The sequence below is a fragment of the Corvus brachyrhynchos genome, unplaced genomic scaffold, assembly GCF_000691975.1.
Source record: "Corvus brachyrhynchos isolate BGI_N302 unplaced genomic scaffold, ASM69197v1 scaffold16, whole genome shotgun sequence".
Taxonomy (NCBI): domain Eukaryota; kingdom Metazoa; phylum Chordata; class Aves; order Passeriformes; family Corvidae; genus Corvus; species Corvus brachyrhynchos.
This window is the reverse complement of record NW_008238643.1, coordinates 729,911-754,363: the sequence shown is the minus strand read 5'-3', so window position 1 is coordinate 754,363 and position 24,453 is coordinate 729,911. Positions and strand designations below refer to the sequence as shown.

The following is a 24,453-nucleotide window of genomic DNA, read 5'->3' as shown; positions in this document are numbered from 1 at the left end:
GGAAAATGTAAGGATTTGGATGCTGTACATCCTTTCCTTTCATCAATACCAGGAGCTGTTACCTCATATCACTTTCCTGTAAGCAATCTGAAATGGGAAAACCCAGGTGATGGATGGCTGGACTGCAGTTAAAAGCCAGGGAAACATGTTATGCCAGAGGAACAGGTAGTATTTAAGATCTTACAGCATGAGTGAGGAAACAACCTTTACTTTTCATCTGCCTGTGCCTTCTGGATTTTTGTTTCTTCCTTTTGTCTGGATATCATCAAAAATTTCCCCCTGCCTCTTTCTCTCATCCTTAACTAGTTTGAATGTCAAACCTGTTAAGTAATCACATTGCTTTGGGTAGTAATGAAGGCAAATAAATAATGCTTAACCTTTCTTAAAGAGATCTAGAAACCCTTCCAAATTAATTAAGGCTTATATTTTTTGCTGGAATTAGGCAATGCCTTCAAGCTAAATCTCCAAACTTGTCTAAGAAAGAAGACATTAAAATTGTGGTTGGGGAAGGAGAAAGAAAAATTTTTCCTTCCTGCAGTCTTAAAACCTTCTGATTTTAAAATATGTTATGAGTGGGAGAAAAAAGAATAAAATAAATTAGGTGATGCGGGTTGCACTTTGTGGCTGCTTGGGAGAATGGGAGGGAATTTGCTGTATTTCCCCACACTCTTTTTGTCTTTTCTTTTTTCCCTTTTTCTGCCCAGAATTTTTTTTCTGTTTGGCACATATTTCTAATTCAGATATCTTTCAAATGATGACTAACAACAGCAGCAATAAAAAAGCCTCGATTTTTCATAACCAAAAAACACAGAAGCAGATCAAAACCAGTCCAATTTGTCTGCAGATCTTGCAGATAAATCTTGCTGTCCTGACATGTAGGTTTTGATCTGTTTATTATCCACATCCCTTCTCCTGTCAATGTCTTCTCCCCTGAAGAAACAATTTCTTTGCATGACACAGAAGTGGAAATATCACCCTCAGTAATGGAACTGCACTGACGCTATCATGACCAAATTAGCTTTTGTGCTGCGGTTTTATCACTGCACATCTTGCCCTTTTTGCTACTGTCAAAGAGCGTATGACAGGACTTCATCCCCTGTCTCCTGAATGACATTGCACTCCTGTGCTTGCCTGTGATGTCTCTTCATAGCACCTTCATAAGCATCAATGCCATGAAATTTCAACAAAGGGTTGAAGATTAAAGACTGACATGATCAGTCAAACTGTGGGGTATCCCCAGCCCCCGCCCTGGAGGGATGTCTGCTGAGATAAGGAGAGTGCTCAATCTCCCAGCAAAATTCCCCTGGAAGGGGAGCCACTTTGCAGTTACTGCGAGAAGAAGACAGACCCAGAATCCTCTGGGAGACCCTATGCAGATCCTTTGTAACCCATTGGCCCTTACCCTCGGACACCCACCCCCAGTATCCCTATAAGAGCTAGCCCCCTGCCCCTGAGAGGGCAGAGAGATGCTCGTGCCTGGCCTCCCCTTCACTGGAGTACGGATTAATAAAGCTACCTCGTGCAGAACAGCTACATGGGCCTCTCGTCTCTCCCTGGTCTGGCCTGGAGGCTGCTCTGCAGAGCCGAGCTGAAATCATGGGCTGATAATCACTAAAGAGCTGACAGCCTCTGCACGGCCCTCCTGCCAGCAGCTGAGGGAAGACACCGGGCCTCGGGAAGGTGATTCCTTTTGGGACCATCTCTCTGGACCGGTCACAGCTTCCTCGGTCGGAGCTACTGACCCCACACCAGCTGCTATAAGACTCTTCAGAAAAGATCTTTGAGAACATTTAACAATGAGCTCTCGAAGGTCACAGTCCAGTTTCATGTGGGTTTAGGAAGCAGCAGAATTCAGATGTGTCAACCAAGCTCAGAAATGTGAGTATGCGTGACCATAAATACCCACAGTTATACACAGAGCTCTGGCCAAGTCCTATCTGAAAACAAAACAGCACCAAAACCAAAAATGTGCAGTTTACATGATTTAGTTTTTAAGTTGTAAGTTTAGTTGTAAGGCAACCTGAGCAAGCTTTGTTTCCTTGGCTATATCCTTTCCAAAAAAGAGAAAGTTTTTAAAAAGTGGTCTCAGCTGGAGCCATGCCCTTAGTCATTGGAGTGCCAAAATGAATGCAGTATGTCAGCTCTGACAATCTGTCAGAAAGAGGAAAAAAAAAAAAAATGTACCAAGAAAAAGATGTATTCAAAAGTTTTGCCCTAACATCAAAACAAGCACTCCCCCTCTCACCAGAAAAGCTGGCTCAGAGTCTCAGCCAAGGGAAGCACATCTCCTTTTATATAAGCAATTTTCATCACCTGAAGAGCCAACCCACATTTCTTGACATAACCATCATTTTTTATAAATATATTCCTTGACTAGACTCATACGAACACCATAATAAATGAGTTGCTCTGGACATCCCTTGAGAATAACAAGTACTATGAATTAATAATGTCATGCGGGTCATTAATTTTGATAACCACAGAATTTATGTTAGTGAACATACTTGCTATGTAGTTGTAATGTTATCTTTATTTAATATGAAGCAGTTACAATGTGTTAGATGCCAATTCCCATTATTTCACTTTTTCACAGCTGTTCAGTATTTGGCCGATGCATAATTTCATTCTTTAAACTACCAATTTTCCTTTTATAAATTAAGAACTGTGATGTCCAATAATTTGTCTCATTTTGTTAATTTTACATTATCAAGATATATTCAACAGTACAATTTACCCATAAGAAGTTGCTATTAAAGTTTCTAACTTGCAGTCTAGTAAATTGAATTAGGGAGAGGCCATGTTACACATCATGAAGTGTTAAAACTCAGAGTAAAGGAAATAAAATATTCAAATACCTTATAGTATTAGCCTTATTTTTGTGCCAGTTGATTTAACTCCTGCTATGATGTGATAACATAAAATGCATTTATAAACACAGACAAGTGAAATAGTAGATAGACATTTTTGATTTGGAAATTATACTCACCAATTAATTAGATATAATTATTTTTAGTCTCTGAAATCATGAACCAGTCTTAAAGTTGAAATACTTTGCTTCCTAGCTTTTAATAATCCCAAAGGGGCAACAGTATATTGCAGAGTTGTAACAAAGTAACTGTGCTGACATGTCAGTCTTTTTTCAGAACTTTGCTCTCCTTTTCAGAAGCTTCAGAGGAAGATGTGGTATTTTAAACAGTGAGGGAAGCAAGTAATATTTGATCTTTCCTTAACAGTCTGGAATATTTTACTTCTCATGTTCTATGTCTCCTGACAGAGTCAGCATCCTGTGCCCGGCAGCTCCTCACCTCAGTGCCAGCTGTAAGACTCAGGTCTTCCCATCTTCAACCTCTGCTCTTTCTCTGCAGTATTGGTGCCCTTTATCCACAGAAAAGAGAGACAGAACACATCAGTCATTAAAGCAGTGCTGTTGTGGGGCTGGTACAGAGAATAGCCAGGTGGACAACTTCAAAAGGAATTACCAACTGCTGTCTGCATTTCCAGACAAAAATGAGAATTTGGCAGTTTTAGCCTTTAGCAGCCTTTTGTCTGGTGGCCATTTGTTCCCTCTTCTGGTACTCCATCTGCTCCCCCTGGTTGGATCAGCCAAAGAATCAACTGTGGGAATGCGCAGCTAGAGCTACCAATAAACACCCTGTAATATCCCCCATGTAGTGATACTTGGGGTTTGGAAACAAAACTATGTATTTCCTTTTATTAGAGCTGGGGCAGCAGAGAACAAGAAAAACCAATAGACATGAACTGTTCACTCAGCAAAACCAGCAAACAAGTGGAAGTCTGAAGTACATTTAAGGCTCAAGATTCCACTAAGAAAGAAGTAGCAAAACCAGACCTGTATAGTGGACATTTTACATCTTGGGAGCACAATGAGAAACCCAGCTTCTGATCCCTGCTACGGCCCTGTCCAAAGCAGTCAGAGCCTCTCATGACCACGCCTGACTGCTCTCTCCTCTGCTCTGCTCACCTTGAATTGTTCTTCAACTTGAACCACTCCAACAGGAAAATCTCCTAAATCCACCATCCTGAAAGGGACAATAATTTGGTCATCCAGAATCTCTCCTGTTAGATGATAAGTAGGAAGAGGAAGGAATGAAACTTGGGACTTCCACATCCCAAGTCCCCATATTCAGATTTAAGACCATTTAGACTGTTTTCTGTAAAAGGAAATACCATCCCCCTGCAAACAGACCCTTCCATATTTCTGTAAGGGGGACACCAGCAGCTCACCATCAGTAACAGATTCACAAGTGTTGACTCTGAGGAGGCATTACTGAACTTCTGAGATTTTCAGCTGTTTCACCTCCTCTTAGCATTTCCTTACTAACCAGCACCAGGCTTCTCACTGTACATTGCTTAAACTCCCTAGACACTAAGTCCCCCAAGGGCTGCACAGGCAAATTAACACCACGTTATGGTTCCCCCTTCCCATCCTACGCCTACATTTCACGTGCCTCAACACCCAACTTCTGAGTCCCTTTCTGACCCAAACTCAGAGATACTCACTTCAGATGAGAACTGAAAACTGCAGCTTTGAGAAAAGAGCCTGCCCAACACAACACAACAACATATACATATTTTAGGTTTTCTTTATTTATATTTTTTAATTCAAGAATTACACACTAGCCAACATTATTATATATTTACATGCTGAAACTGGCTGCAATAATTTTAAATTCAAGAAAATATCTCTTATGTGCTACTCATTTACAATCATCATTTTACTACCTCATATCTCCCAGAGGTTAGTAGTCCTTTTGAGAAAGACATGAAGATCTGATGCAATGATATCCACTAGTATTTTGCATTTTCTAGCCATTGGAAAATGTGCATTATGTGCATATAAGAAAGGCTACAAGGTCATTAGTAAGGCTGATGATTACTACATTGTGAAATAAATAATACTAAGTAAAAAAGATAACTCAGAACTGTGCAAAGACAGTACTAACAGAACCATTTAAACACCCATGCCAATAAAAACGTGATAGAAGTCAAATCATAGGCAATTTGTCAGAATTAATTATGTTTCTAATGTTCTTTTTGTCTTCAACTGAAAGAAACAGGACAGACCATGAACCATACAGCCTGATGAGTATCTGCCAAATGACAGGAACAGTGAAAACATACAAAAATGCTATCAAATTGGAATAGATGACCTCATGTCTGAAAAACATTAAAAAAATACAACCCTTAGTATGAAAGTAGAGGTGAGATTTTTCATCATTTAAGTTTCATTTTTTGTCAAAGCACTTACAAAGAAAATAATTTTATATTTATGAAATGCTAGTGTTGCATATTCTTGTAGAGATGATACATTTCAATTTTATATAACGCATATTTAAATTATTACTATTTTTACAAAGTAGAATAGGGCAGTCCTTTTGATCAACAACATTCCATTTACTTCTTAAAAATTTAGACAAAGTTCCTAGTGCATTTTACTAAGCTTTACCTTTGGTGTTAAGCAGTGACTTTTTAGATTTCCCTTTTAAGCAATTTCTGAAGTGAAGATTCTTTGGCTTTGGGGGACTACACTATCTGATGACAGTCAGAGATCCTGGTTTTTTTTTTAAAGAAAAATATAAGTCTACTATTAGATACCATAAGAGATACAGATTTCAGAATCAGACAGATGCAATATGCAGGTTTCTGTAATGAAATCGCCAACAGCTGAATTCTCACTTACCCTGAACGCCTTCACCTCTCCACTCACTGGAGCAACATAAAGGTGCCTTATTTTAAGTGAAAACCAGGCCCTGTTTGTTTTAGCTAATCTAAGTACTGAGTGAGTGGCCTGAACATTTTGACCATACAAAAGAATCAACTGCGCCAGCAGGAACATTGCCACGGTGGCTATTTTACACTACAGCACTTCCTGTACTATTTTATATCTGGAGTCCAAATCTGTTTATGCAAAAGGGTGTTTAAATTACTCTGCTAGAGCACTGCAATTATTGTACTTAGTAAAAAAAAGTCACTAAACAAATACTGTATCTATCGACTGCTCATTTACAGCTTATTTAATTATTTACATAATTTTAGGACACATTAACCTAAACCATAAGTAGAATTAGCTTTTTGCCTTACCATAAAGTACAAATTAGAAGTTAAAAATGTTTAAGAAATCTGATAATATTTACACATATTCAGCTTAAATTATGGTTGCTCACATTGTATGTTCTATGTACACATACCAAAATGTTATGATCACTACTGATATAGTATTGTACCCTGGCCATCCCACCCTAGATTATTTTCTAGAAATAGTTACTATTTTTGCCATTTTTTAAATCTTGCTTCCCTAAGGAATTTGTTGATTTTGAAAACTTACTAGTGGACAATGCTGTTATAAAAAGAGAGAGAAGAAATAGGCAAGCAATGTGAGGACTAGTCTAATTCCAGATGCAAGGAGGTACAGTACTATCATCATGTCAAATGGTGCAATGCTCCATACGAATCATAAGCATTGATCTGCTGATATAGAAATGCCCAGTTACCCTGTATAGTAAGTTGTTTGGTTTTTTTCTAAATACATTAATCTTTTTTTTTTTCTCAAAAATATATTCATACACTGGTTGATGGTAGAAACAAAACTATTATTAGCTTATTCCTTTAACACACCAGCATGTGAATGTGTGTGCATATATATATACTCAGCACATGTATATATACACACATATGTCCATACAGACATTTGGGGGTATGTCCATATGCACATACAGTTGGAAAATATTTCACATCTGTTCACTTGCGTTTAGTACTGTGTTATAGGACTGGAACACAGTCTAATAATTATAGTGAAAATTAATTGAGGTTTAATTTTAATGCATGTTTGTCTGAAATAAATAGGATATTTCCCCCAGGTTTAAGACCACCACTCATTTTCTCTATGCATTGTGCTTTTGTACCTTACAGATTTTATGTCCTTTTTATTAAAATGTAAGAACTCTCTGAAGAACTCTGCCACATGCTGTTATCTAGGACTCTGTTTTGCTCCCCTGGGAATGAGAAAAAAAATGGTCACAATGTCATTGCTGGAGTCTTTCTTCCCAGTCATTGAACTGCGATAGGAGAGAAACATAACATTCCTTATGCAAACACAGAAATATGTTGCATGAATTTTCAGTTCTGAAAATGTGTATCATACTTACTAGCAGTCATGTACAGTATATATTTACAGATTGAGATCAAAGATTTCATTAAAACTGTGCCATGTTATAGTGATAATTCGCCCATGAATTTAACAAAGATGAAAAACACCTTAATTGCTGGCTATTATTTCTAATAGAACAATAAAATGTGCAGCTATAATTATATTACAAGTTTTATCTAAATTATTAACTTTGCTATTTTGTTTATTGAAACCAACAACAATTAACATGATTAAAAAGATCTAGAATATTCATTTTCGGTCAATTCTAAGGTAAAAGCAAATTTATTCTAGTTTACCTGGAGGGTAACACATAGCACACATAGCAAACCCTGTATCTCAGGTACATTGGCAACATTTCTCACTTTCACTCAAGTATCTCAGGAGTAAGTGCTCACCTTGGGCTCGAGTTATGCTTTTTCCTTGACAGTGCCTCACCAGCCTTTCTCACCCCCATCTTTTTATATCACAGTGTTAAGCCTTAGTACAAAATGATAGACTCTTTCTCTTTCACTAATTTTATACATCACATTAATAGCCAGAAGGACAGGGTAAAAGCAAAAGTGCTTCTTCCCCACAGATAATTTATCTTTCCTAGTGACACCTGAGCAGAAACCAAACATTTTCTTTCACCCTCTGAATAGCAACATCAGAGAGTATTATGGCTTGTACTTTAGCTTCAGAAAAGTGAATGTGCAGTTCCAGGATTCGATCTTTGTGGGTTTTGTAATGGCTGAAGCAGTTATCAATGCAGAGAGCCAACATATTCCCTGTAGGGTTTTATATTTGATGTGTATCAACCACAGACAGGCTGTGAGCTCCCTGCAGTTACACTCTGCTTCTGTGAAACAAAAAAAGGAGCTGGCAGCAATTTCTGAAATGAAAGAAAAGCTTGTACAGAAGCATAAGACTGCTTTCATTTAGGATAATTAATACCATTTTTAAAGAACAGACTTTGAAGAGAAATACTGAATTTTGATGTGGCTCCATTTCTTAAAATTGGGAAAAAAATTCCAACGTGACTCATATCTATCAGCTGAAATCCCAAGTGCATCTAAAAAGGTTATTCCGTTATTCATGAAATGCAGTCAAAAATTAAGTATGTGAACAAAGAGCAAAATTTTGACTTGTAAAGCTAATCGCGTGAGGAAAACTTGTCTCTAACATGTTTCAGAATCCGAGCGTGGAGGCCGTGTGTGAATGTACACAACTTCCTGGCAGGTAGGGTGTACTGCAAATCCAATCTCAGGCTCCAAAACTATCCTCTCCCATTTGAACCAGAAATAAGCATATGAAGTGCTCAAAAAAAAAAGTCAGAATATTTACCTATTCGTTCCCAGAACTATTCTCCTCCTATTACTGTCATTCACTGTCAAAGGTGGGGGGAGGGGGGAGAGAAACAAAAATAAAACCACAGAAATATGTAAGAAAATTACTCTTTTAAAGTAAGAACAAAAAAATTAAAAAAATATTTTATGAAAAATATTCTAAAGAAATTTTTTAGTACCCTGAAAAATCCTTATACTCTCTAGTTTCTTTCAAAAATTTGTACACGGATGAGAGGTAGTATGGATACAACAGATGTGGCTTTTGCTTCTTGAAACATTGTGTCAAACAATATTGGGGCTCTGAGCTAGTAAAAGCCATCAAGAATTTTTAGTTTTTATACAGTCCTTGTGACTGCTGTTTTCATTACAAAAGAAGTCCCACAGTGGAGTAAGTGACAAAATTTTGACTAATTTTTTTTTCTGTTCTATTTTGCCTGTAAAAATAAAGTTCAATGGAATGGAAAAACCTCACCCTTTTAATTCAAGGAGTTCCCCAAAGAAAACATGAATTTTTCTAGTTTTTCAGTGGAAATCACCCTAAAGCAGGAAACATTCAAGAATGTACTTAAACTCTTAAAGTGATTGTGACTAATTTCTTTCCTTTAGAATAGTGCATTAAGGAAAACAAAAAGTTAAATGGTATTGCATAATCCAGACTGAGAAAACACCCTGTCAGTACTTCTTGTACAGAAATACAGAAATACATATGCTCAGATCTCAACTGCTGAAAGAGGTACAGAACCTTTAACCAACAGCAGGAAGCATAATGCTGGAAAGATGCAGACTTGGAAGAAATCACACAACTCCACATGGCTATTTCAGACTAAGGTATGTACAACTGACAACATTCATCTGCACAGTGTATATATATATCTATATATCTATATATATGCACACACTTTTATATATATGTAGCCTCCTGTCTCCTTGCCCCTGCACTTTGTAATTGTGCTGTCACTCTCCCTGCCCTAGAGAAAGGCAGTGCACCACTGGTTTTCTTCAGCCATCTACAGAATTACTATTTGGGCAACCAATTTTGGCACTTTGGACAGATGATTCCGTTTCCCTGACACAACCCAGCAGCATCTACCCATTCAGTGCTGATGCATTTTTATGCTGTCCCTACATTCCTCTATTGATCCCAAACACAGTCACTATTACTGTGAGCATATGTTCTCTCTTTAAAATACAAACAAAACTAGTGCTTCTTGTTTCAGCTTCTGTGCAAACAGCCAACCCCAATATTATCAGTCAAAGGTTTAGTTCTTTCAGTAAATAAAAGGAAATTCCTGAATATGGTTGGGAAACCTCTGACCATGATCATCTTGGAAAGATGATAGGCACTACTTTTCAAGTTTACACATTGAAAAAGTAAAATGTGTGTTTCATAAGCATGATAACTCAGTACACTCTCTTAAGTGTAGATGCATGCCTTGGATATGCAGTTTCCCTAGGAATGGCATATACTGCTGTTGAAATTAAAACCTGTTTCTCAAATGCTGCTCTACAATTTGTACCACTAAACTCAAATGGCTATTAAAAAATAAAGGGAAAAAAAAAAAAAAAAGAGTGAGGGACAATGAGACAAGTGATTTTAAAAACCCAATTTGCCTTTACACTCAAAATGCTCTTATATTTTGTTAAGAGGATATGTCCATACTGCAACTTAACATATATATGGTTTAGCAGATAAAACCAAACCATTATAAAAACAGACCATAGAGTGGGCCAGCAACTAAGGTGTTTTAAAATAACTTTTTGTCCTGAATATAATTTTTCTAAGTCCCACTTTTGGCTGTACAACCTATTTGAAGAGAAATCCAGTTCTTGCTTCCTGTGTGGCTTTGTTTCTTAGTTCACATAGTAAAGCCAATAGACAATATTGAAGAAGGAAAAAACAACAGGGAAGAATATGCGAGACCATCGATCTATGGCATTTACATCAGTCAAGTCAGGGATGGTGATTTTCAGCTGGGATGCACGTCTCCGTAGCCTGCTTTTCTTCTGTGCCACGTGTCGCTCCAGGGCGTTGCGGCCGAAGCTGTGTCTGGGCAAACCGGCTTTCCTGTACTGGATGCTCGAAGTGTCATAGGCCAGCATTGTGCTCCTAGGGTCCCCAAGCCCCATCACAGCTTCGGAGGCAGCCATCTCATTTTTAATTTCAAGTGTGCTCAACAAAATATTTTCATGTGGATCCATCTGTAAAAAATAAGATAGTAGATTTAGTAGGAGATAAAGGAAGCCCAGTCAGTTGCAAAGTGAAGCCATGCTGATAAGGGCCATATCTAACACTACTAATTTATTGGATGTCAGCCTAAAAGACTTTAAGCATAGCTGTGATTATATTTATTATCATTTATTTGTGAGCCCAAGGAGAAATAGGGCCAGTATAGTATTATTCAATAAATGGTATTTTCTTAGACCCAATGTTCAGCAAGCACAAGCAATACCTGGGAACAGAGGACATGCTCAGCTCCTGAAAGTGGAATTCTGCCACTGGGTAGGATATCTGGGGCAAATATTAAACTTTACAGGGGTTTTGGAAGGAAATCAAATGGAAAAGAATCTGCTTTGTTTTGTTTTTTCTTCTTTCAAATGAAAGCTTTTGCTCTGACATAAACTTCCAGTATTCGCAAGGTCTCTCTGCCTCTATAAACGAAGTACAGAGCACTGCACAAAAGAATGCACATTTTAGGTCCCCATATTCCAAACAGGAGTGCCGGTTACTTGGGGAAAGGCAATGGCATAGTCTAACTATAGCTATGTGGAAACTCCATGCCCCGGTGCTAATAAATTTCATAAATACAGTGCATGCTGTGGAGACCTCACTTCTGGAATAGCAGAGATCTGCAATTTCAAGCAAGGAAAAAGATATGCAGAATGTAATCACGTCAAATGTACATTGAACAGTTGTTTCAATGGGTAGATTTAGCTAATATGCATTCTTTAAAGGCAATTCAGTGAAAAAAATATTAAGGCAATATTGTAAAGAATCCCCTTAGACAATCAAGAGGATTTCAAAGATAAGGAGTTAAATTCTACTCTTAGGCACTCTGGAGTACATCTCGATTGTGGTAGGAGATTTTAAAAAGAATCCATTTATAGAAAACAAATAAAAGTTATTTAGGAAGTTCTAATTCTTCTCAGCCTTCCCTCTAAGTATGTACTTTGAATTGTGTGATAAAATATTATAATTAACTAAAAGTACTTTAAAAACAAGAATAGCTAATGAGAAGCTAATTAATTACATTGAATTGGTGATGGTAGCAGAGATATACTCCAGGCCAAATAAGAGAAAAAATTGTCCCAGAGCTCCTTTAAGAATAACTCAGCCACATTATTCATTTACCACGTACAGAATATATTCTATGATTATTACTCAAAGTGCAAAAACTGTGACTATTGTGGATTTCTAAAAAATAACAGGGTATTAGTGTATTCTATAATATTTAGAAACTAGCTGTCAGCAGCCGGTACCTCCCTGAACTGCCCAGCGCAGACTGTATTGCCATTATTAGACCCCCTATGTAATATTTACCATGGCAAGGTGAGAGAACTGGGTTTAAACCAGCTGCTTTTTAGTAGCACCCCCTGCACAGTGTTATGAACTGAGAAGTCAGATGCTCACAAAGGTACTTTGGACCTACTGAAACACTGTCATTTGAGTGATTACATCTGTTCAAGATGCACGCAAACTGGCATTGCTGAGATGCCAGATTTCCCTCTCTCTCACTCTTTTCTCCCCAATCTGTGTGAGTTTGCACCCCTCTAGTTTCATTATATTTTAGTTTTAAATCAAATGTCATGACTCAATGTGAACTTTAATTTTTGTTTGCTTTTCATCAAAGCCACATGAAATTTTTGAAATTCCTAGTGTGTTAGGGAGATCAATCTTTAGTTGAAAAGCACTGGAAAAATGGGAAAGTTGAGCTGGAACTCAAGAAAAATTCCTTTAAGAACTCTATAGAATGATATTGAGCATAGTGAGGGAACACTGCTTCTGTCCAGGAAGGCCATCAAATCAGTTCTCATCTGCATGGGACAAAACTAAGGTAAAAGTAGTATTCTGCTTTTGTAATACCAACAAAAGCGTATATCTGCAAAAGGTTTCAAATAGATCTGTGAAACTTTCTCAGGATGGATTTCAAACATTTTTTTTCCAATGAGTGCATATTTAAAAAATTCTTTTGTGATTTTTGGGATAAAATGAAAGGGGACTAATTTTTGTTATTAGATCTCAGACCAATCGTAAGACTCCCAGGGTCCTAAAAATAAAACAATTAATTACAGGCCCTTGGCATTCATTGATCCCAAAATGTCTAAAACCACAAGAGGTAAGCTTCCTACATGAGGGGTGCAAAGTCATTTGGAAACTACATCTTCTGTATTTTCATATAACCTCAAGAAAAGAAGTTTTAGTTCTAGTGACATCAGGGGAAGTTTGATATAACATCCACTAATGTAATGGGTTTACCCCTTAGCCCAGAGGCTGGGTTATTTCACGTCAGTGTTGTGCATTCTAGGATACTACTTTTGGAAAGATTTTAGGGCAAACAAATTTTTTCACATCTTAAATCTTCTTAGGATGAATCTACTTTAAGCATTTTATCCTTTTGATCTGCAATGATATTAGAAATTTGAGTGCTCTTTACATATTTGCATACATTCTATGCAACACACATGCAAGAAAGGCTATTTTAGTCTACTAGAGTTAGACACAGACATGTTTCAGTGACATGATATCACTCCAGTTAACTTTTTTTTCTTAATGCAGCAACATGGTGCAGATATCTGATAATCTTGGAAGCAGTTTGTAAGATTAATGATGCTGGGCAGAAAAAATATTAAGCAATGTTCTAAACTATCTTCTAGGGCAAAATGTCTTCTTCTGTATATATCACACTCATATCAGAGTTGAAGTACATCATTTTTCAATATTTCAAAACTTTTTCAGAAGAAATAATGCAAAATATAGTAAATATTAGTGATGGGCGAACCTTCAAGTGTTACAATACCCAGGTAAACACCACAAAGTTCAGGTGTTTCTTGAGCACAAATTTGACCCTCCTGCATCTGGAACAATAAATTGACCATAAGAATAACTGCATTTTTTCATGCTATTTTGAATTTCCAACCCAAAGGAACTCCTAAAGTTCAAGGAAGGAAGGAAGGAAGGAAGGAAAGGAAAGACGGAGGGAAGGAAGGAAGGAAGGAAGGAAGGAAGGAAGGAAGGAAGGAAGGAAGGAAGGAAGGAAGGAAGGACGGAGAAAGAAATTACTCTAACTCTTCAACCTTTGTCAAAAGGTTCCCTGTCAGATTAGAGAGAGCTGGGAATGTTTTTTCCACCAAGTAGATTCGCCCAACTCTAACTAAAACATGCTTTTGTAACGAAGTGATGCCTGAGATAGAATGACAGTGAATTACATTTATTGTAAGCACCACCCATTCAAAAGGATCCCAAAGCGCTTTACAAGCATTAGAAAGAAGAACCACTTCACTTCCCAGTGAAGCACAATCACCTCTGAGGTGAAATGTGGTGACTGACAGTGCAGAACAACACACTTTATTTTAGTTGAGGAAATGGAGAATGTTGTAGCCAATTGAAACTATGGGGTGGGTGAGTGGTGGTGGGAAATGTTGTGTAAGCAGAACAGTTACATAAATTGATATTTGGCCAGGTGCTTGGAGTTGAGATGACCACACTATAAAAAAGTGCCATGGGATCTTTAATGACCATAACCGGTCAAGACCTGAATTGTAAGTCTCTGAGGATAAAAACATTAGAAAACAATGAAAGATACCTTTGTTGAATACATTTCTGGACAATGATATGTGCCAATTATTCTTCTGTCCTGTAAGTTAATAAAATCAAGACCAGTTTCCTTAGAGATAAGGCAGCTATTATCTTTCATTTAAAATTAAAGCACTGTAGGGTAATAGTAGGACAAGTAATTAAAATATATAGGGACCTCTAAGCCAACAATTAGCATAGGTACATTCTGGCTTCAGAGGTGCTATTACTGCCTTGCTCTGCTCCTCAAGGTAACATAATGTGATGTAAATGTATTTTTTCCAACTGGTCATTTGACCAAGGAAGATATGATGATATGAAAACAATTATTAAAATTATTCTGGGGGGAAAGTAAGTGTAAAAGTGGTTTCAAAAGGAGGTGGAAGAAGGTTAAAAAGATCTCTTGGTGCTGAAGGATTGTTCAACCATAGAACTAGACCCTTTATGGTGAACAGGAGAGTTCAAACTTAATGGAGAAATTCCCAGGGACAAGAAAGGAAGGGAGGATGAAGATGAAGAAAAAGCAGCAGCAATACTATGGAAATAAAAGATGAAAGCAGAAGTGGAGGAGAAATGACCAGAGCTCAGCAACCATGCAAGACACTGGGGTTTTTATAAATCAGTCTTAAATGTGAATGACAAAATATATGATGCAAATGATATTCATTTATAGGTCCAGGTCAAATGGAAGAAAAGCTGACTCTGGAGCCTTGAAAGAGGCCATGACTTTTTTTGATGGTCTCAAACAAAGGGAGTACAGAGGAAAGCATAGAACTGTTACCATTATATATTCTTCCTGATAGCTAGAAACTCCAAAATGATGGCTTTCTTGAGGAATTCCTCTTACACTAATACATTAGCAACTGTAAAATACAAGGATATTACAACTCCCACACACATTCATTAGGAATCCTCCAAGGATGACCAGACATCTGAAATTATTAACTTTCAGTAAATCAGCTCCTTGGCGATTATGCTTTGCTGTTGTGCCAAACCCAGTTTTATAATATGAGAGAAATTTATATTGATGAATGAAAAGATATAACATTGACACTTCTCCTTTCTCATACACTGTTCATTTTCACCTGTAACCTTCAACTACAGACAGGAACTGATGGCTCATTTTATGGTAGAATGGCTGAGAAACTGTGTATAAAGTAGTAGGGATGGAATTTCTGATAGAAAAACGCTTTGAAACAAAACAGTTGTAAATTGAAAAGAAGTATATTTTTGTTAAGTAGAACTGCCATTAGAAAAAACCAAAAATCCGGTGAGCTAAACCATGAAATCTAAACTGGAAGTATTCAGTCTATTACAAAGGTTAAAACCTGAAATTTAGGATTTATATGTCCTGTGAGCTGACATTATCAAGAAATGAAGATAGAAATAAAGATCCCTTTCTTAATGAAGACTTACATGACATGCCTAGATATATAATTTAATTTCTTATAGATAAAGACCTTACTATCTGTAGCATAGTTTCCCACCTCTTGAAAGCTGAGGTTTGCTTGGAAAACCAGTAACATCCCATTCCTGACTAGTCACAGTAGCTCTAGCAAGATCAGGTGAAAATATGATGTGCACTTTACACGTAATAGGGATTTTCCACCTCATCAGCAAGGTTTGACTTATTGAGTGGGAACCACTGGGCTCTAGGGATTGCCCTGACTACACAGGAAGTGTGTGGCTGGCAGATAGCTCTGTGTAAGCTGCTGCTGGGTTCACTCTGGAACACAGTGGATTTTTCAATGGGCGCCTGCCTAAAGCTATACCAGTATTTTTTACATGATAAGCCAGTCTGCTAAGATAAAGCTATAGAAATTTATAAGACACAAATGCCTAATATTTCAAAATGTCCATATGTGAAACATTGTCTTTAACAATGCAACAAACACTCCATTTCCATTGTCTGTACAAAACTCAATTTACTGTCACTATTGCAGTTACTGTTTATGAAATGAGGCTAGCTGCATTGTTATACACATAAGATTTGGGTCAGGCTGTAAAGAATGCAGTTAGAGGACAGTAAAATTGGGTAGACTTATAATTTCAGGTTGCTTCATTTGGTTTCAGGTCAGAAAATTCAGAGAAACTCTGCAAATTACAGAAGGATTTTCTTCAGGTTCTTGAACTTTTTAAAGACTAAAAATCTAAGCACACCCTGCCCCCCCCAAGAAAACGGTAAGAGTTAAAAAACAAAAAAAAGGGTGCGGAAAAAATACAAGTTCTGAACATGGAGCTTTAACATTGCTTTAATACTTGTAAATCAATTTCTAGACATCCAGTTTTACCTTCTGATAGATGTGATTTCTTGATTATTATCATTAGTAGCACATCAATAACTTAGTTGCAAGTATTGTAGGATTCTTGAGAAATGGTTGAAAATTTAACTTCCTCTTGGTATCCATTACTTAAACAAGGGATTCTGTATTTAAGGCACTGAAGAATGAGTGCCCAGATAAAATGTGAGAGGCTAAAGCATCTTTGGTTTGATGGCATTTGAATAAAACCCATGAAATATGAACTTGTTCAAACTGCTGCACAGAATCCAATAAACTTGAAGTTTATATCAACATCTTCTCAAGTACAATTTTCTGCAACAGTTTTTTTACTACTGAGACATTTAGGAGGAAGCAAAGGCAGGTGATCTGGAACAGAAGACTTCTGGGGTAGCAATTAACAACAGTTTAAATCCTACTGTTTCACAAAACCGAAGGTGTTAGACAGTCCAGATTCCTACTAATAGTGCTCTGATTAAGTTGTTATTTCTTTGTTAAAATATCATCCCATTTATAAGCATAGAATTAATTTTCTTGAAGGTAATATAAATGAAGAATACATCGGCAAGAACCTGGATCTTAAAAGCTGCTCTCTTCCATCTGTGATAAATAAAATCAAATTTTTATCAAGCCTTCATGACAATCATGTCTTCCAATTGTGGTGTCTTACAAAATAAAATTTAGCAGATATATCTAGCACCAAAAATCTACTAAGAAACAGAGAAAAATTGGTTATATAAGAAAGTGTCATGAAAGATAAAAAATGCATTGAACACACGATTATCACCACAACTGGCAATATTTCTAGGGTATAACTTGGATATAGTTATGGTTTTGAAATATGAACTAGGCAGTAAAAATAAGTTTGTTAAGTTGCTCCTCTAGAACAGCTTCTGTAAAATATACTAAAGATGTTATTTTTCTTGTTTCAAGCCAAATATAATGTGGAAAGATCTATACAACACATCCTTGTCATGAGAGTGGGTGGAATGAATGGCAGTCTACCAGTTTCATCCATCTGACCATGATATAATCACTTGTCAACAGATTTAGGCTTGTGATTTTGGGGAAGATATAATTCTTAGGCCCAGCCCAAAGACAAACATGTTCAGAGACAGCATGAGGTCCAAGGATAAAACTCTGGAGAGAAACTGCAACTAATTCAACAACAACAACAAAACTAAAAGAAAATTCCTGAGATTTTTCTATGGGAAAAATCACTGAGAAGATTTTGTTACAAAGAAAAGAAAGATTAATTTCTAACATTTTATAACAATTTCCAAATTAAAAAAGATCTGGAAAAATATTTCATATGATCATGTTTGCTGCTGATTTAGAAGCCTGAAACAGAGAGAGTTCCACAGCTATAGATACTGCAAGGTTCGGAGGACTTGTCCTGACAATAATAAAATGAGAAGTCTTCTGCTTTAAAATTATGAAAAACAAACAAACAAAAAAGCTGACTTAATTAAAATGCTCCTGCATGATTTACTTGTACACTGATAGCCTGCTTTTTGGGGAGAGTCCAACATTTTGCCACTCATTTAAAAATGAGTGACAAGAATGAAGAAACTTTCTTGCCAAGACGTGGTTAGTAATTTCAAATTTGTTTCTAAGTAAATTTCTGTGTATGCAAAATATGTATCAATATTATGTAACATTACAAAATTTATATTATACTTAATTGTTTCTGTGTATGCATTAATTCTAGGGAAAATAACTAGATTATAGTTTTCTTCATGATGTGGGGGCTTTTTGTGTCTGTATGTTTCAATCAAACTTGGGTTCAGTTAGTTAAACATATTATAGTTTGAATACTTACAAAATACATGGATAGACAGTGGTCAAAAAAAAAACCCTTACATGAAAAGAATCATATTGATTTAGGCTCTGTGACCTTTATTGTTGCATTCTTCAGGCCATCCACAAGTGTTAAGTTTCTGACAACCACATTACCAGAATGTGGAGCTTGTTTTGAGAACATGAGAGAGGACAGGTATGTATATCTTTCTGCACACAGCTATAAGATACACTAAGTTCAGGGAGAAGTCTTGACAATTGTTTACACTGGGAAGAAAACAAAATGCAAGTCTCTAACACTTCTAAAAAGAGGAATAGAGACATAAGAATAAAAAAAGACAGAATTCCACATTCTAGTACAACCTTTTATCACTACAGAAGTACCATTAAAACTAGTTTCTAAGGAGTAAAAAAGATATATTAATATATAAACATATATTTCTCCCTATATACACATATTTGAGTTTAGGCATAATCCTACCGACCTCCTAATGTTTTCCTAAGTTACACGAAACTAACTCCTGGTGTCTATCTTTCTCCATACACAGTATTCTGGGAAAGAACTGGAACCCAAAAGAATTTGTAACTAAGTGAATTTACCAAGAAATGTAGGTCTTCATAGGCCAGCTTGACTGTTTCACTAAATTTAACATATGTATAAGCAATACAAACCCTAACGTCCTTTAAAAAAAAAAAAGAAAAAAAGCAAGTATTCAATTTCCGCATGTCTAAATGGATGCCTCTAAATGCATCTAAATGGATAGAGTCTTTAGAATGTGTTCTCATATAAATAAAGAGGTTGACAAACAGTTGCTGTAACAACATTATAAGGATATTTTTACCACTTAGTGACATCCAAGTATACATAATCCAGTGATCTCAAAATTCATGAGCACAACTAGGTTACCTTCTCTAGCATATACTACTTGCAGTTACAACCTATGTTTTGGATAGAAATTTTCCAGCTCTTGGCCACTGAATTAAACCTTGACAAACTCTTTAGACCTGATGTGTTTCAGGAAATCAATTCACCAAATTCCCTAGCCAGACACACCTTCTGGACTGCAGCTACATACATTTCTTCTACTTCACTGTACATAATTTGTCTTTTTTTGTGTCTTATTTCTTCACAACTTGATATAATGACCTAAAATACACCAAGGGATTTTTTTATGAACCAAAAATTTTGTTCTGCTCAGGGTCACAGGCTGTAGATGCAGTACAAAAGCAAAGGGGATAATGTGCTTTAAACAAGTGCACAGGCACTGGTCTTACATTAATTAAATATGGCATTCAAAGGAGCGCAGCTGGAGAAAAAAAGCCTCATGCAGTTGACTTGACCTTTATTCAGATGTCATGTGGAATACCAGCATGGATTGTGGAAAAAATCACCTTCTGACTGCTTCTGCAGACTTCTGTGAGCTAAAACTGGAACTTGCTCAAATTTCACTCCTATCCAAACTCTGGTTTGATAAAACACAGAGGCTGGCCAAGCACCCTGTGCATTGCTCACTGTTTCATATTAAAGTTATTCCTTGAGAATGCATGAATTTAAATTTAGGAGAAAGGCTAAGCTTTTATTATCCATGCCTACTTTATTACATGTCCTTCAATAAACTGCTGTGTAAGGAATACCTTCTGACCCTGGATCAACAATCAGTCCTTGTGCAGCTTTACCTGTACTGCAAACAAAAGGAAAACTCTCCTTGGAGAGAAAGAAAGAGGATGAATTCTTTCACTGATATCTGGACAGTGGCAGCATTAGCTCCAGCAGTATAGAGCAGTGAGGATTTGAGATTAGAGACTGAAATTATAAGAGCTTCCTATTGCCTTAGTGTTTTAATACCCTGTTCAGTTTATTAACCGAGTCTGTGCACATAACCAGTTTAAAAATCCTCTTTTTACCAAAAATGTTTCATACTAGAAGTACCTCTGGTCCATAGGGTATAAAGTGCCATTCTATGTAGTAGGTACTGACTGGTTTTAGGTACCTTTGCAATAGTTTCTTCTCCCTGAAGATGCATTATATGATTTCTTCAGATAGAAATGAACAATTGCTATGAACTGAAAAGGCCAGCAGCAAGCCAGTGGTAAATCAGTGGGGAAATAAAGGCATTAGCCAAGCCTAATTGTTTTGGAGCATTGCATTGGAGCAAAGTCTATTATCTTGGGCCTACAGCCCTGCTAATGCATCTTCACACCACAGCCTGAAAATTGAGGAGAGTGATCTTGCCTGTTTGCAGTGCACTGAAAGCCATCACAAGCTGGCCTGCAAAAGGCCACAGGTACAGATCAGAGCATTCGCTTTGGGTCAGGTTAACACATTCCTTCATCTAATTCACCCCTCCTTTTCTAGAGACATATATGGATATGACAGAGAAAAAAAAATGCACAGGCTCTTCTAGTTATTCTCTAGTAAAGTGGTAAAAAGAAGTTTGGAAGCTGTCCTGGGAAATGTCAGGTAGCACACCAGCACCTGCGCTGACTGTGCCATTTCCAAGTGTGCTGTTGTAACAGAGGGCATTTCTGGCACAATGGAATAGAAAGTTCTCAGTCTCCCTGTTCCAAGAGCACCCATACATTAGACAGTGAATCTGAAAATGGGCATCTGGGGAAGTAGGATGCTGTGGGAGCTCCATTTCCCTGCTAGATTACACAACAGCCAGTCCATCCTCAACCTACCAGTTGCATAGTTGAAATAATTAGGTAATCACTTGTGAAACAGGTAATTAATTGCATGTTCTTATTTGTCTCAAAGCTCTGATAATGCAATGGAGTTCCCTTAGAGTGAAATATCTGAGGAAAACTATTAAACTTGTTCAGATAAACTTGGTCAGACTCCTTTCCTTGGTCAAAAAGCTGTAGGAAAAAAATCAGCAGCTGATACAACTTGAAGGGGAAGGAAGTTACCAAGTGCATCTGAGGGCAGGTTAAGCTTCTATTTGTTGGTGCCTTGCCATCTCACCTCCTTTAGCAACCCTGTGCTAATCTAGATATAACAACAGTGGGCCAGGAGGGCAATGAATTGCAAAGATACCTGTATTTGTTTAAACTTTCTTAGTTCCGTAAGCCCTTCATTAACTTTTTGCGAACACTTCTATTGTATTCAAATCTATTAATATGTGTTTAAACTCATTATCATATTGACATTCCATGTTCTTGGTACCCTAATTTTGGATTGAAAAGTGCCATTAGTCTGACAACTTCCCTTGTTCATGATTTGCACTTTGAGCAGTAATGCATTGTCCCTTTCAGGTGTGCTGACTGAATACCTTATGTAATACAAAGGGCACTGAGTAAAGAATTACTCATGACTTTAAAAATACACTCGTTATATTTTTAAAAAGTGTTTGTATTCAGAAAAGAAACCTTATCTAAACAAGCAGAGGTTAACAATGTCACTTCACATTTATTTAAAGCACGTGACTGAATAAATCTGTATAAATAGTTTTATGAAGTGTTGCATAATACACTGACATTTCCCCCCCTCTTTTCCAGAGGAAAATTTCTGTATTACTGCTCACAGTAACAGATTATGATTGCAAAATTAAAAGTAGTTTTACTTATGTGACTTATGTTATCGTGTACTTCAGGTATATCGCCCGTGCAATTGCAGCCTTCTCTGTGCTTTAAGCTAGGCTGAAAACATGTAGAATTTAACAAGTATTGCAACTGCATCCAATCTAAAACCAAACTTAAATGTATTTTACATTATGCAAAACATAACGCTGCTTTTCTGTGAAGTGGCAAATCAAATTATTTGAAAGAACATAGCTAACAAATTCTATATAAGAAATGTTACATTGCAATAATTAACTCTTATAAACCTAGATGATTTAACTATAAAGAAAAAAAATTAAATAATTTAGAAATAACTTAAACACCACCTGAATGACATACAGGTAAGAATTAAAAAGACTAGAAATGGAGAAAGGTGCACCAAATCATTATATGGTAATGTCTCTGTAAGGTTTGATATCTGAGTTAAAAAAAGGAAGTATCACATCTTGGTTTTAGGTAATATCCTCATAAGGAAATGATAGTGATGTTGAAAAAAGACTGACCAGGTGCTCCTTAAAGAGGCAGATCTGTAGCTCTTCCTTTAATGAGAGTCTTCATGTAGGAAGTGCTCCTAATACTCACAGTGAGTATCATCCCTGCTGCCTGACTCACTTCAGCCTCTGATGCTGTGGAAGAGGATGGCACAGAGCTGCTTTTCTGTGGGAATTACCTCTTGTCAAACACACAGAGGGCAAGATGCAAGAAGCACTTCTTTACAGAGGAAGAAGAGTCAGCCTTTCATTTAGCATGGCCTTAAAGTGACAGTCCTGGTTTTACCACTGTAACAGAGGTTTTCTGATCTATCCAGAGTAACAGATACAGATTTAATCGATATTGAAAAGCATTGTCACCCTACTTACGCCTCCAGAGTTGTCAATTAATGTACATATTCCTCTGGATCAAATGAGTCAGATGACCAACTGTAGAAAAAACAGCTATAGAATCCAAAAGACGTAACAGCAGCACATGCAGCTGGTTGACAGGAAATTTAGTAACACAGGAATACATATGGAAAATATAGAACTTGGGAGGCGATCAGACTGCAAATGTCTAGAAGATATATCAGACTCATCACAGTAGTCAGCACAAGCAAGCCCATCTAAACCAGAATTCCAAGATGGAAACATCCAAGGTAAAATTATTAGAAACAACAAATTAGGAATAAATTTAAAAATTAATCAAAAATAACTTGGCTCCTGGATTCTGGAAAAAATTTAAGGAGAATAAATCAGTTCTGAGAGAGCACCAAGAAACTCATTATCTGAGCTCTGATAACAGAAATGAAGCTTATTAAAATGGCTGGTGGTCTGCATAAGAAATCATTTGCTCAGGCTCTACACTGAAATTGTGATTGGGTGAATCATCTTCTTGAAGACAAAGCCAGACCTCATAGAGGAGAAAACCTGGAGCATTATATGACAATAGCTTGTTTCCCTCTCCTAGCCCCCTTCTATCCAGAAGGAAACAAACAAAAAAAATTACAATCAAAAGAAAATACAGGGTCATAGAGGCTTCTAGACAAAATCCTTCTAGACCATTTGTATGTAACTACTGAATGAACAGATATGATATATGGACTTCAGTAAAGTCTTTGGTACCTTATCTTAAAACTGATGAAATGTCCCAGATGCATGTACAATTACCCACAGGAAGACAGGTGAATGATATTGGGAAGCCAGAAGCTGGAATTTGGCCCTGTATTTTAATGTATCTGTTAATCATCTTGAAGAAACACAGACAATATTAGCATGAAAATTCATGAAATGCAGAAGACCAAAAGGACGCTAATGACAATCAACATTCTTATCTAAAATACAAAAGTTCACAGAATAAAAAGACATAACAATGGCCATATATACCATACTTTATGACACACTAAGTCCTCAAGCAGGTGCAGGACACTCCCAGGGTACCTATCCTTATGTACACTTGCAGTACTATGCCAATCAGAACAGAAGAGACTAAGAAACTTGAGACTACCAAGGCAAGAAAGGCATTTCAAGACATAAGATGATAAACTTGAAGAGAGGTGAGGAAATTACATGATTGCTATCTCAAATAAATGAAGGATGTCTAGAGCAAGAAGAAAGCCAGTCATTTACCTACAAGCAAGAATATGACTGTTTACAGGAAGAACAACTAGTCTTGACAAGGCAAAAGATGATGAGTTAGACTAAAGGAAAAAACTGCTAAATGCAGCTCGAGAAGTTTCAAGAGTAGAATGATGATACTCACAGCCATTTTTACCTGAACTTACTGCAAAAGGAATCAAGCAAGTCCAATATGATTTAACAAGTCTGTGGCAATGTATCTGCTGGTAACTGAGTCTGAATCTTCCTTGAGGTTTTTGTTCTTTAAATTTCTGCATGATTTTATTACTCGGGTTTCAGTATCCAAGAAGCAAATCAAGATATAGGCCCAATTCCTTTTCTACCTTTCCATTACCCCAAACAGGATCAACAGTCTTTGAAAATGGAGTATAGGAAGTTGCAATCTTATGCGATGATTCACAGTAGATATATGGAAGAA

General features: G+C 36.8%; 1 protein-coding gene across 3 annotated transcripts in view; it reads right to left on the bottom strand.

The window, feature by feature from the left end:
- Positions 1 to 4,586: 4,586 nt before the first annotated feature.
- The window catches only part of GABRB2 (gamma-aminobutyric acid type A receptor beta2 subunit), a 154,689-nt gene continuing 134,822 nt past the window's right edge, over positions 4,587 to 24,453 (bottom strand). For 2 of the 3 annotated variants that reach the window (XM_017737476.1, XM_008636144.2), the window contains 2 exons: positions 14,295 to 14,345; positions 4,587 to 10,692 (listed from right to left, as the gene is read on the bottom strand). In XM_017737476.1, coding sequence (XP_017592965.1) covers positions 10,345 to 10,692; positions 14,295 to 14,345 — 399 coding nt within the window. In that variant the 3' untranslated portion in view covers positions 4,587 to 10,344. The remainder of the gene's footprint in view (positions 10,693 to 14,294; positions 14,346 to 24,453) is intronic. The other variant, XM_008636145.2, reaches the window with a different exon arrangement.